Here is a 13,155-nt window from a genome sequence, read left to right as displayed (position 1 = left end):
GCCCCCAGTATAGGAAACCAGGTGTAGGTGCCCCCCCCCCCCAGGCTACCTATACTGGGGCAACTATTCCAGGCTACCTATACTGCGGGCGACTATTCCAGGCTACCTATACTGGGGGCAACTATTCCAGGCTACCTATACTGGGGCAACTATTCCAGGCTACCTATACTGGGGCAACTATTCCAGGCTACCTATACTGGGGCAACTATTCCAGGCTACCTATACTGCGGGCGACTATTCCAGGCTACCTATACTGGGGGCAACTATTCCAGGCTACCTATACTGGGGCAACTATTTCAGGCTACCTATACTGGGGGGCAACTATTCCAGGCTACCTATACTGGGGCAACTATTCCAGGCTACCTATACTGGGGCAACTATTCCAGGCTACCTATACTGCGGGCAACTATTCCAGGCTACCTATACTGGGGGGCAACTATTCCAGGCTACCTATACTGGGGCAACTATTCCAGGCTACCTATACTGGGGCAACTATTCCAGGCTACCTATACTGGGGGCAACTATTCCAGGCTACCTATACTGCGGGCAACTATTCCAGGCTACCTATACTGGGGGCAACTATTCCAGGCTACCTATACTGGGGGGCAACTATTCCAGGCTACCTATACTGGGGCAACTATTCCAGGCTACCTATACTGGGGCAACTATTCCAGGCTACCTATACTGGGGGCAACTATTCCAGGCTACCTATACTGCGGGCAACTATTCCAGGCTACCTATACTGGGGGCGACTATTCCAGGCTACCTATACTGGGGCAACTATTCCAGGCTACCTATACTGGGGGGCAACTATTCCAGGCTACCTATACTGCGGGCAACTATTCCAGGCTACCTATACTGGGGGCGACTATTCCAGGCTACCTATACTGGGGGCAACTATTCCAGGCTACCTATACTGCGGGCGACTATTCCAGGCTACCTATACTGGGGGCAACTATTCCAGGCTACCTATACTGGGGGCGACTATTCCAGGCTATCTACACTGCATATAACTATTCCAGGCTACCTATACTGGGGGCAACTATTCCAGGCTACCTATACTGGGGGCAACTATCCCAGGCTACCTATGCTGGGGGCAACTATTCCTGGCTACCTATACTGGGGGGCAACTATTCCAGACTACCTATACTGGGGGCAACTATTCCAGGCTTCCTATACTGGGGGCAACTATACCAGGCAACCTATACTGGGGCAACTATTTCAGGCTACCTATACTGGGGGGCAACTATTCCAGGCTACCTATACTGGGGCAACTATTCCAGGCTACCTATACTGGGGCAACTATTCCAGGCTACCTATACTGCGGGCAACTATTCCAGGCTACCTATACTGGGGGGCAACTATTCCAGGCTACCTATACTGGGGCAACTATTCCAGGCTACCTATACTGGGGCAACTATTCCAGGCTACCTATACTGGGGGCAACTATTCCAGGCTACCTATACTGCGGGCAACTATTCCAGGCTACCTATACTGGGGGCAACTATTCCAGGCTACCTATACTGGGGGGCAACTATTCCAGGCTACCTATACTGGGGCAACTATTCCAGGCTACCTATACTGGGGCAACTATTCCAGGCTACCTATACTGGGGGCAACTATTCCAGGCTACCTATACTGCGGGCAACTATTCCAGGCTACCTATACTGGGGGCGACTATTCCAGGCTACCTATACTGGGGCAACTATTCCAGGCTACCTATACTGGGGGCAACTATTCCAGGCTACCTATACTGGGGCAACTATTCCAGGCTACCTATACTGGGGGGCAACTATTCCAGGCTACCTATACTGCGGGCAACTATTCCAGGCTACCTATACTGGGGGCGACTATTCCAGGCTACCTATACTGGGGGCAACTATTCCAGGCTACCTATACTGCGGGCGACTATTCCAGGCTACCTATACTGGGGGCAACTATTCCAGGCTACCTATACTGGGGGCGACTATTCCAGGCTATCTACACTGCATATAACTATTCCAGGCTACCTATACTGGGGGCAACTATTCCAGGCTACCTATACTGGGGGCAACTATCCCAGGCTACCTATGCTGGGGGCAACTATTCCTGGCTACCTATACTGGGGGGCAACTATTCCAGACTACCTATACTGGGGGCAACTATTCCAGGCTTCCTATACTGGGGGCAACTATACCAGGCAACCTATACTGGGGGCAACTATACCAGGCAACCTATACTGGGGGCAACTATTCCAGGCTACCTATACTGGGGGCAACTATTCCAGGCTTCCTATACTGGGGGCAACTATACCAGGCAACCTATACTGGGAGCAACTATTCCAGGCTACCTATACTGGGGGCGACTATTCCAGGCTACCTATACTGGGGCAACTATTCCAGGCTACCTATACTGGGGGCAACTATTCCAGGCTACCTATACTGGGGCAACTATTCCAGGCTACCTATACTGGGGGCAACTATTCCAGGCTTCCTATACTGGGGGCAACTATACCAGGCTACCTATACTATGGGCAACTATTCCAGGCTACCTATGCTGGGGGCGACTATTCCAGGCTACCTATACTGGGGGCAACTATTCCAGGCTACCTATACTGGGGGCAACTATTCCAGGCTTCCTATACTGGGGGCAACTATACCAGGCAACCTATACTGGGGGCAACTATTCCAGGCTACCTATACTGGGGGAAACTATTCCAGGCTTTCTATACTGGGGGCAACTATACCAGGCAACCTATACTGGGAGCAACTATTCCAGGCTACCTATACTGGGGGCGACTATTCCAGGCTACCTATACTGGGGCAACTATTCCAGGCTACCTATACTGGGGGCAACTATTCCAGGCTACCTATACTGGGGCAATTATTCCAGGCTACCTATACTGGGGGCAACTATTCCAGGCTACCTATACTGGGGGCAACTATTCCAGGCTACCTATACTGCGGGCAACTATTCCAGGCTACCTATACTGGGGGCAACTATTCCAGGCTACCTATACTGGGGGCAACTATTCCAGGCTACCTATACTGGGGGCAACTATTCCAGGCTACCTATACTGGGGGCGACTATTCCATGCTACCTATACTGGGGGCGACTATTCCAGGATACCTATACTGGGGGCAACTATTCCAGGCTACCTATACTGGGGGCAACTATACCAGCCTACCTATACTGGGGCAACTATTCCAGGCTATCTATGCTGGGTGCAACCATTCCAGGCTATGGGTGCAACTATTCCAGATGATCTATACTGGCCTATACTGGGGACAACTATTCTAGGTTACCTATACTGGGGGCACCTATACCAGGCACTAGCTTAGCATGCCACGCTCTCCTTCACTCTATTCGTTGAATGCGGCTACCTATGCTGGGGGCAACTATTCTAGGCTATCTATGCTGGGTGCAACTATTCCAGGCTACTTATGCTGGGGCAACTATTCCAGGCTACCTAAACTGGGGGCACCTATACCTGGCACCAGCTTAGCATGCTGCACTCATTCCTTCACCCCTTTCCTTTTTTTGGGGGGGGGGGGGGGGGGAGGGGTTGTCATTGCCCGAGGTATGCCACTGGCTACAGCGATTGGCGATCTGTATTGGCCCTGCACTGATTGTCTGCACAGAACCAGGACTATATTTGGAATTCGGAAAGCAGGCGAATTCTATGCAGCGACGCAGCGGGGTGTCAGGGAGAGAGATGCTCAAAGTCGACATGAACAGAGATTTCTACAGATGAAAAATACCGAAGGCAGCAGAATGCACAATATGGTACATTAACCTCTCTGGCTAGTGGAAACCCCCCCTGTAAAGTCTCTTATCTGCTCTTATCTAAATCTGTTCCACAATGACTGTGCAGAGGAAGTCCGATTATCAAATAAGAATCTGAAAAAAGAACATTGCTGGGGGAAGAATCAGAAGGGGGAACATAAAGGTATATAATTAGTCCGCCTGTTGATTTCAGCGGTCAGAGCTGTCCCTTTACCAGCACTGGGGGAGGGGTTTAAAAATCTTGGCCTGTGCTGGGAAATATTTAATAATCTGTTGACACTTTTGAATAAAATGGGGATGTATTCTTTTTTTCTTTTTCTAAAAGAACTTTACTAATTAAAGCTGTGATTTTTCCGTCTTCATTTTATCGCAGATGGCGGCTTTGTTACTGCTGGCAAAGTGCATCACTGCAGATTTTTTTTCCCCCTATTGCCACTCTGTGCAGTGAGCGGTAACGTCAAGTGATCTGCCCTTGGGGCAGAAGGCTATGGGCTTGATTCACAAAGCGGTGCTAACAGTTGGTGAAAAGCCCTTTATCACGCCTAAATTAAGTTTAGGCATGATAAGTTTAGGCGTGATAAGTTTAGGTGTGATAAGTTTAGGTGTGATAAGTTTAGGTGTGATAAGTTTAGGCGTGATAAGTTTAGGTGTGATTAGTTTAAGCGTGATAAGTTTTAGCACCGCAGTGCACAGCTGATCAAAACTTTTGCGCTAGCAAAGTCTGGTGCACTTCGCATAGAGTTTAAAGGTGCTGCTTTGCGTGCGGGACTTTGCGCGCGATCTAAACTTAGCATGCCTAAACTTATCACGCCTAAACTGGCTTTTCACCAGTGTGGTGCAATGGTTATCACGCCTAAAGTCTCTAACTGGGTTAGCACCGCTTTGTGAATCGAGCCCTATGGGTCCTTTCACACTTTGTCCATTAAAAACAGCTGCCACGCTCATTCACTCCTCCCAGCCCTCCTCTTCAGCTGCCCCTCTTTACAAGTCCCCTCACTGGCTTCCTGACCCCTCGGAATTACATTTACACCATACTTCCCAACTTTTTGAGAAAAGAAAGAGGGACACTTAGGCCATGCACATGCCACAACCTCTAACCACGCCCATGTCACACCTCTAACCACACCCCCGGCACACCCTTAGTCACGCATACCATGAAGATTTCAAAAGAAAAATATGCTGTTTTATAATTTAAACCACACTGGTCCTTTCTATCCTGGCTCATTTTCCTTCATATTAACATTTGAAAATAAAAAATATATCAATTTAAGAAAAAAATACATATATTTACACAGATCTATACATCAGTCTTGAAAGAGGGACACATAGGGGAGAAAGAGGGACAGAGGGATTTTTTTTCCCAAAGAGGGACTGTCCCTCCAAAAGGGGGACAGTTGGAAGCTATGTTTACACTGTTGTGCCTGGCATACAAATCCATCCATTATACCTCCCCTTCACCCTTCATACATCTACAATCTCATCCAGAGATACTCCCCAACCTGCTCTCTTCTCCTCCAACACTCTAAGGATGCCTCCCCCCCCCCCCCCCCCCCCCCCCCCCGCTCACTCGTGAGGCTTCAGGAATTCTCCAGAGCCACCCCTACTGTATGGAACTCCTTCCATCTTCCCACCAGGTTTGACCCCACCTTCAACTCATTCAAGCAGGCCTCAAAGCGGACCTGAACTCAGAACTTCCTCTCTACTCTAAAAGATACGCAACAGCATAATAACCTTTAAACAAAAAACATTTCTTTGTTGCAACTGATACAATTCCAAAAATAAATCTGCACTGTTTCTACTTCCTGGTTCATGGAAGCAGACATATTGTATTGTTTAGATCCTGTGCTTTCAAATGAGCTTATCTGCCATCTCTTGCACAGCAGGAGATATTGGCAGCGCTTCCAGACAAAAGGCTGCACCTGAATTATCTATCTGCATAGATGTACTGAGCTCAAAATATGGGCAAATTATACAACTTGCATTCAAAACAGCAAAGTAGGACATTAGCTTCAGCAAAACAATATGTGCATAGATTATTTCTTACTAGACTCTTCCACAATGATGACGTGCCCTCACGGAAGAGACCTAACCACTAATCTAACTGTTGAAACATAATTCTTACCTGGTGCTCCTAGCCATAAATAGTACACACATTTTTTTTTTTTTTTTTTTTTTTTTTAAGCAGAAGATTGGCAGTGCAAATAAAATGAAACTAACAGAGGTTTGCAGAGCCCCCTAGGGGCTTAAATACACACCTTGAATACAAATCAAATGCAAATTATGCACTAATCCCTTATCTGAACTGAAGCACATGGATGCAGCTAGCCATAAGTAAGTTTCTGTTTTTTGAAAAAATGTGTATACCATTTCTGGCTAGCAGCACCAGGTAAGAATTATGTTTTAATTGTTAGATTAGTTGTTAGGTCTCTTCTGTGAGGGCACTTCATCATCATGGAAGAGTCTAGTAAGAAATAATCTGTGCACATATTGTTTTGCTGAAGCTAACATCCTCCTTTGCTGTACCTGTTTTGAATGCAAGTTGTGTAATTTGCCTGTGTTTGGGCTTGCACATCTATGCAGGTAGTTAATTCAGGTGCAGCCTTTGTCTGGAAGGGCTGCCAATATCTCCTGCTGTACAAAAAAATGTAAGTATACTCATGGCTAGCTGCATCCATGTGCTTCAGTTTGCATTCAGATTTTTAGATTAGGAATTAGTGCATAATTTGCATCTGATTTGTATTCAAGGTGTGTATTTAAGTCCCTAGGGGGCTCTGCACACCTCTGTTGGTTTCATTTCATTTGCAGCCTAGGAGCGTTGCCAATCTTCTGCTGTTATCCACCATCTCTGCCATGGCAGTCAGCTAACACAGGGGAGAGAACAAATTACAACTTGTATGTAGTCACAGATGAGGGGGAATTAGATGAGCTAAACTCTCTATATACATGCAAGGAGCATTTATCTAGGTTTTCCTTCTGTCCTGTGCAAGAGTTCAGGTCCACGAGCTCCAACCCCCTCCCTCTGTCTCACTACCCCCCCCCCCCCCCCCCATTTGTGTCCCTCACCCCCTAGTTTGTAAGTCTATTTGTTGGCTATTGTAAGTCTATTTGTCTATGTTGTCTATTGTAAGTCTATTTGTCCCTCCTCCCTCATGCGCTCTTCTCTTCCACCATATGGACTCTACACTGACCAGACGTCCCATTTTACCTGGGGCACGTACCAGGTTCAGGGTCCCCTGTCCCAGGCTGCAATGTGTCCCAGGTTATGTCCCACTTTTGGCTGCTGGGTGTCCCAACCGTGGGACTCTGTGGCCGCATGAGGTAATGTTTGCCTCATTTACCGTTTGCAGAGTCGGAGTAATCGTTTTCTGATGCATTTCATGCGTCAGAGGTAACGGTAGTTGCATTTCATTTGTCAGCGGTAACGGTTATTGCAATTCATGTGTCATAATTTGATGATCATAGAGACTGCATCTGCTACTTTGGGGTTATTGTTGCAGCATTTGGCTTTTTGTAGGCTCATGATTATTAAATGGTATGCGAATACTGTAGCATCAGCAGCTTCTGCAGATTACATGCACAATCTAATCCCGTCATAGTCTAATGTCCTACGATATTATCATGTAGTTATATAGCACTGGCATCTAAGGCAGCACTTGACAGAGAATGTAGTCATGTCCTTGGTGGAGCTTACAATCTAATCCCAGCCATAGTCAAAGTCTAATGTCCCACCATATCATTATCATGTATTTATGTAGCACTTGCATCTTCTGCAGCACTTTACAGACTAAATAGTCATGTCATGTCATGGACTGTCATCCATGATGCAAATCTCCCATTTCACCACATCATTGTGGGAACACTGCTTTTTCTTATGTGTCTGGGGAACATTGCCTAATTACCTTTAGGCCTGGAACCCACTGAAATCAGCAAACGCAAAACGCAACCGCTAGCGTTTTGTCTGAGCGGTTTGCAAGCGGATTCATGCGCGTTTTTGGTCGTGTTTTGCAACATTGTATTATTTTGCCCAGCGGGTGCGTAGCGTTTTGCGTTTTTATCCTGATTGGTCCTGTGAATTATTTTTAATTTTGTTACAGTGTGCTGAACCGCAAAACGCTAGCAAAACCGCTCAGTTTAGGTTTTGCTGAGCGTTTCTGCTAGCGTTTCAATACTTTACATTGAAGCGCTAACGCTCCCAAAATGCTGCAGGTCCTGCGTTTGCGTTTCTGGGAAACGCAAACGCTCCTGTGGAAGTTGCCCCATCCATTACATTAGCCCAGCGTTTTGGCAAACTGCTAGCGTATCGCAGTGCTGCCAAAACGCTGCCAAAAGCGCTCCTGTGGGTTCCAGCCCTTAGGGTCACTTTGCCTATCTGTGTTTTGGGAGGAAACTCTGGCCCACTGCCTCAGAGTTCCATTACAGTTCACTCCATCCACACCATGTCATGGACACGTCCATTTTCCTACTGTGATCATGGTCATGCCCATTTTTTGGCGCACACACCCCCCCCCGCACACACACACACACACCACCTCTGTCCCAGGTTGAGCCAAGAAAAATCTGGTCACTGTATCAGTGACTCATCTTTATTTATCACTACATTATTGCATCACTATTTTGTGTAACGCTGTTGAAGGCTATAGTGTCTCTTAGTGACATTGCTTGATTTTGTAATATCTCCCCTGACTTTTGTACAGTGCTGAGTGTTAGTGCTTTATAAATAAAGTTTAACAATATTGAGAGCACCAGACGGCCTTTTCTACCTTTTGCTAAAATAAAAAAAAAAACAACCTAAGGAAACGGTAAACTTGTGCTTATTCAGCGGAATTCCTGGCCGTTGGTCGTCTTGTCACATGACACAGCTCAGGCCAAAGTGCAAGGTTTGCGCAGAGTAAGACTCGGCTGAGGAAAATGAAGAGGATTCTTCTCTTGCTTTCACTTGCCTTCTGCAGTAAGTAAAGATTTGATGTTGCTGGTATGTATTATACAGTATAGGCCGCTGGCGGAGATAAGAGGCTGAAGCTGTCGTATTGCTGGCTGTGTGTCTCATGCGATTATTACCGATTGTCAACAAGATGCAAACATTTCCGAGATGATGCAGGATTAGGCCCCCTTCGGCCTCGTTCACATTGCGTTCCGATCACGTTCGCGTTGGGCGTTTTTTGCCGCAATTTTTTTTTCGATTCCTGGTGCTTGGGTGGGCGGTGCGTTTTGGTTAAAAACTCTTTTCCGGAGCGTTTTTTTTTATTTACTCCCTGACGCAAGTCAGGGAGTGAACTTTTTGACCCGGAAAAGAATAAATACAATGTATTTATTATTAAAAACGCGAACGCAATCACTGCACAAAGCGATTTGTGAGCGTTTTGCATTTTTCCTATACCTTCCATTGAGGCAAAATCGATTAAAAAAATGTGACATGCAGCGCTTTTATGAGCGGATCGGAAACAATTTAGGGGGAAGCCAATTAACTTACCTGTATGATTTTTGGGACGTCGGAGGAAACACGAGTGCCCGGAGGAAACCCGGGCAGACACGGGGAGAACATACAAACTCCTTGCAGATGTTGACCTGGCTGGGATTTTGAACCGGGGACCCAGCACTGCAAGGCGAGAGCGCTAACCACTACGCCCCCGTGCTGCGTTTTAAAGTGGACCTGAACTCTTGCACAGGACACAAGTAAAATAGAGAGGAATGCACCCTGTATGTATTTAGAGAGATGAGCCTGTGTAATTCTCCCCTCATCTGTAAGTAATAATCCCTAGTGTAATTTGATCTCTCAGCTGTGTCAGCGTAGAAATTCGGCAAGCGTCGGCAGACACAGCTAATATGTAAACACAGAATATTAACCCAATGGGCCTGATTCACAAAGCGGTGCAAAGTGTTTGCACGCCTGTGAAAAGCCCTTTATCACGCCTAAACTCAGTTTAGGCGTGATAAAATGAAACTCGCGCGAAATTCCGCGCGCGCAATCGCCCGGCGCACGGTGCAGTTCGCGCGATGCGCCCATCAAACCCTATGGGCGCTGCTCGCGGAATTGCGCGATTGCACGCGCAAAACTTTGCGCGCGGGACTTTGCGCGCGATAAAGAGCAAAATCGGTGCTAACTCAGCAGTGCACGGCTTATCACGCCTAAAGTCTTTTAGGCGTGATAACTGAGTTATCACCGCTTTGTGAATCAGGCCCAATGTCTGCTTCCATGAAAGCAGGAAGTAGACACATTGCAGATTTATTGCAGGATTTGTATCAGCTGTAACAAAGAAATGTTTTTTTTTCTTTAAAGGTTATTATGCTGTTGCTTATCTTTTAGGGCTCGTTCACACTGAGGGCATAGTTGCCCTTTTTTAAAGCGCAGGCGATTTTCAAAATCGCCCATAAAATGCTTGTGCAATGAATTTCTATACAAAGGTGCATATCGGCACGTTGCTCCCGCTTTGCAGTCGGCTAAGCGGTGCCTGGACCATTTTTGGGGTGTTTTTGCTATAATGGAAGTTATGGGAAAAACACTAAACGCTCACAAAATCTCTTTGTGCAGCGATTGCGTTTTGCGTTTTTAAGAATACATACATTGTATTTATTCTTTTCCGGGTCAAAGAGTTCACTTCCTAACTTGCGTCAGGGAGTGAATTACAAAACTGCTCTGGAAAAGCACTTAGAAAGTCGATTTTACAAGAAATGCAGCGCGCAGTGGAGCACCTGGAGGGGAGGGGGGGGGGGGGAGGGGCTGCGCACAAAAATGCAAAACACTTACGTTTTCGATTTAGGTGTGGATGAGGCCTTAGAGCATTTTAAAATCGTGTGTGTGTGTTGCGTTGCGTTGCGTTTTGCAATTTGTGTTTCAATGCAAGAGAATGAGTAAACAATCACATTTCTTTACAAAAATTTATTTGCAAAAATTGTATGTAATCTGAAGTTAATGACATACATTATCATGTAAATGAACTTCATTTTTATGCGCAAAAAAAATTGCAAACCAACAAATCGCATACAAACTCATAAAAAAATCTTCAAAATGTGAGAGCCAAATAAGAGTTCATTGAATAAATGCCCTTAAAAATTATAAATGCAAAATCACTTGCAGAATTTGTACTGACAACTTGACAAGTGTGACTGGCGACTCAGTACAATGGGTTTTTTTTTTTGTTTATGCGCAAAATGCTCAAATAAATAAATACATTTAAAAAATGTAATGTGTTTGTCCATAAGACTACAAATTTGCAGAAATGAAATCTAGAGACCCCTTTTTTCTGCTCAGTCATTTGAGTTTCGCTTTTGTGCGCTTTTGGGAAGTGAAACGCAGAGAGGGATGCGGCGGATGTGCTGCGCGAATTCTATTCAGCTGACTGAAATATGCCACGACTGGATTCTTTCATTCAGAAAAAAAATTCCGGCATTCTTTCCTTCCGTTCTGAAAATAGCTGATGGTTATATCTGACTTACAGGAAGGAAAGTAGCCATGTCACTTTATATAGCAAGCAGCCAAACCGCTCACAGACAGGGCGCAGATTTCATACATTAAGGGCCTGTATACGCTGAAAATCGCTAATCGCAATCACAAACTCAATGTGATTTTAAAGTGACATGCTTGCGTTTTTGCAATGCGTTTGCGTTTTTGCTTGCTTTTTCAGTGTACTTTTTTCTATTTTTCTTGTGATTGGCTTGAAATGTTCTTCAACAGGAAGTTGCAAGGTCTCCTGGGATTTGACTTCGCATAAAGACAATGCAACCGCATTGCATTTTGTATGCGATTTTTCAAACGCAGCACTGAAAAAGCGCTGCAGTCGCTGCGATTGCTATTTTCTAAAATCGCACCATAGTGGTACAGTTCATTACGATTTTCATTATTTTTCACAAAGCTTTGCGATTGTAAAAAACACATGCGATTATAAACATGCAACAAAGCCAGTGTGTACGGGTCCTTAGGGCCCCTACACACTGCATGCTGTTCAAACCAAAGCGCCTGCATTTTTTGATCGCAAGGGCACAGTGGATGATGATGTCATGTACAGAGGAGTGTGATCCGTCCAATCAAAAACCTAGTGCATGCAGCAGTTGAAAAACATCCCACTGCTTTTTTTATATTACACGTCAGGAAACGTAATCGCACGCATGCTCAAAATCAAGAGAAAACCACGATTGCAGTGCACCGCGATTTCCCCTTATACCCATTACAGTTCACAACAAACCTGAGTACACTGCTGGATTATTACACAGCACTGTACTGAGCACAGTCATTGGCAGGGGCGTAGCAATAGGGGGTGCAGAGGTTGCGACCGCATCGGGGCCCTTAGGCCAGAGGGGCCCCGAAGGGCCCTCCCTCAACTACAGTATTAGCTCTCTATTGGTCCTGTGCTCATAATAATTACTTCTATAGATACTTTGAATAGTGGTAATCATTAAACTGTTTTCCATCCCCTTCTTGCACCTCTGACACTGTAGTTGCCATTGGCAGGTTTTGGTGCGTCGTATCAATTGTTATGTATAGAGTGCTTGAGGGGCCCCAATGTTAAACTTGCATCGGGGCCCACAGCAAAAAGGTTTTACATGCCGATTCAATCAGAAATCCAACTTTCGGGTAAATGTTCCTTTTCCGATCGAGCAAAGAATCGTATCTCACCAATTTGTGCCGCAAACGGTGAAGCTTTCTATACAATTTGATCAACAAAAACTTGTGTTGAAAGATCGAATCTGAAGGAAAAAATTGTACCATTAATGGGCACCTTTACAGCCCTATCATGGCTGTCCGAACGATCACTTGATTGTTATAAATTTGTATTATAATCATTATTGATTTATAAAGCTCCAACATATTCCGTGGCGCTGTACAAAGTAAGAAACAAACATGGGGTACATAATACAGACAATGGCGTACACCAATATACAAGATGCAGAGATGGTTCAAAGTACAGAATTGGTAATAACAGTGACATAATTAATGGTAATAAATGTGTAACAAATTCCAAGACACCAAAGGGCGAGAGAACACTGCCCTTGCGAACTTACAATCTAAAGGAATAGGGGGAAGAGTGGGACCACCTCCACCTGGATTCAGATAAAGTATTTTGCATTGGAGCTATGCATATATGACGCCGCAATCACATGACCTCCATTCACACAGACATCTGCTGTACGTTCACCAGCCGCGGTGCTCATTGTTAAAGCGATTCCTATTCAAGTGAATGGGCAGCACTTGTACCGTCGTTTGCCATCATTTGTGCGAACTCAACCTTGTGATCCCGATTTTTCACGTTGCTTCAGCCGACCCTGGAAGCAAAATGCTCCTTTCAAGCGGACCTGAACTCAGAACTTCCTCCCTGCTCTAAAAGATAAGCAGCAGCATAATAACCTTTAAAGAACATTTCTTTGTTACAGCCAATAGAAATCCTGCAATAAATC

The 13,155-nt window shown here is 45.5% G+C and overlaps 1 protein-coding gene across 2 annotated transcripts in view; it reads left to right on the top strand.

The window, feature by feature from the left end:
• Positions 1-13,155, top strand: part of AMN (amnion associated transmembrane protein) — a 106,984-nt gene that overhangs the window by 27,225 nt on the left and 66,604 nt on the right. Inside the window, exon 1 of one of the 2 annotated variants that reach the window (XM_068252284.1) lies at positions 8,512-8,713. The exons of the other annotated variant lie outside the window; for it this stretch is intronic. Within the exon in view, the coding sequence (XP_068108385.1) occupies positions 8,674-8,713 (40 nt within the window). The 5' untranslated portion in view covers positions 8,512-8,673. Of the gene's footprint in view, positions 1-8,511; positions 8,714-13,155 lie in introns of those variants that run through there. 2 annotated transcript variants of the gene reach the window in all.

This window comes from Hyperolius riggenbachi, chromosome 9 (assembly GCF_040937935.1).
Source record: "Hyperolius riggenbachi isolate aHypRig1 chromosome 9, aHypRig1.pri, whole genome shotgun sequence".
Lineage (NCBI taxonomy): Eukaryota > Metazoa > Chordata > Amphibia > Anura > Hyperoliidae > Hyperolius > Hyperolius riggenbachi.
This window is presented reverse-complemented; position numbering and strand designations above follow the sequence as displayed.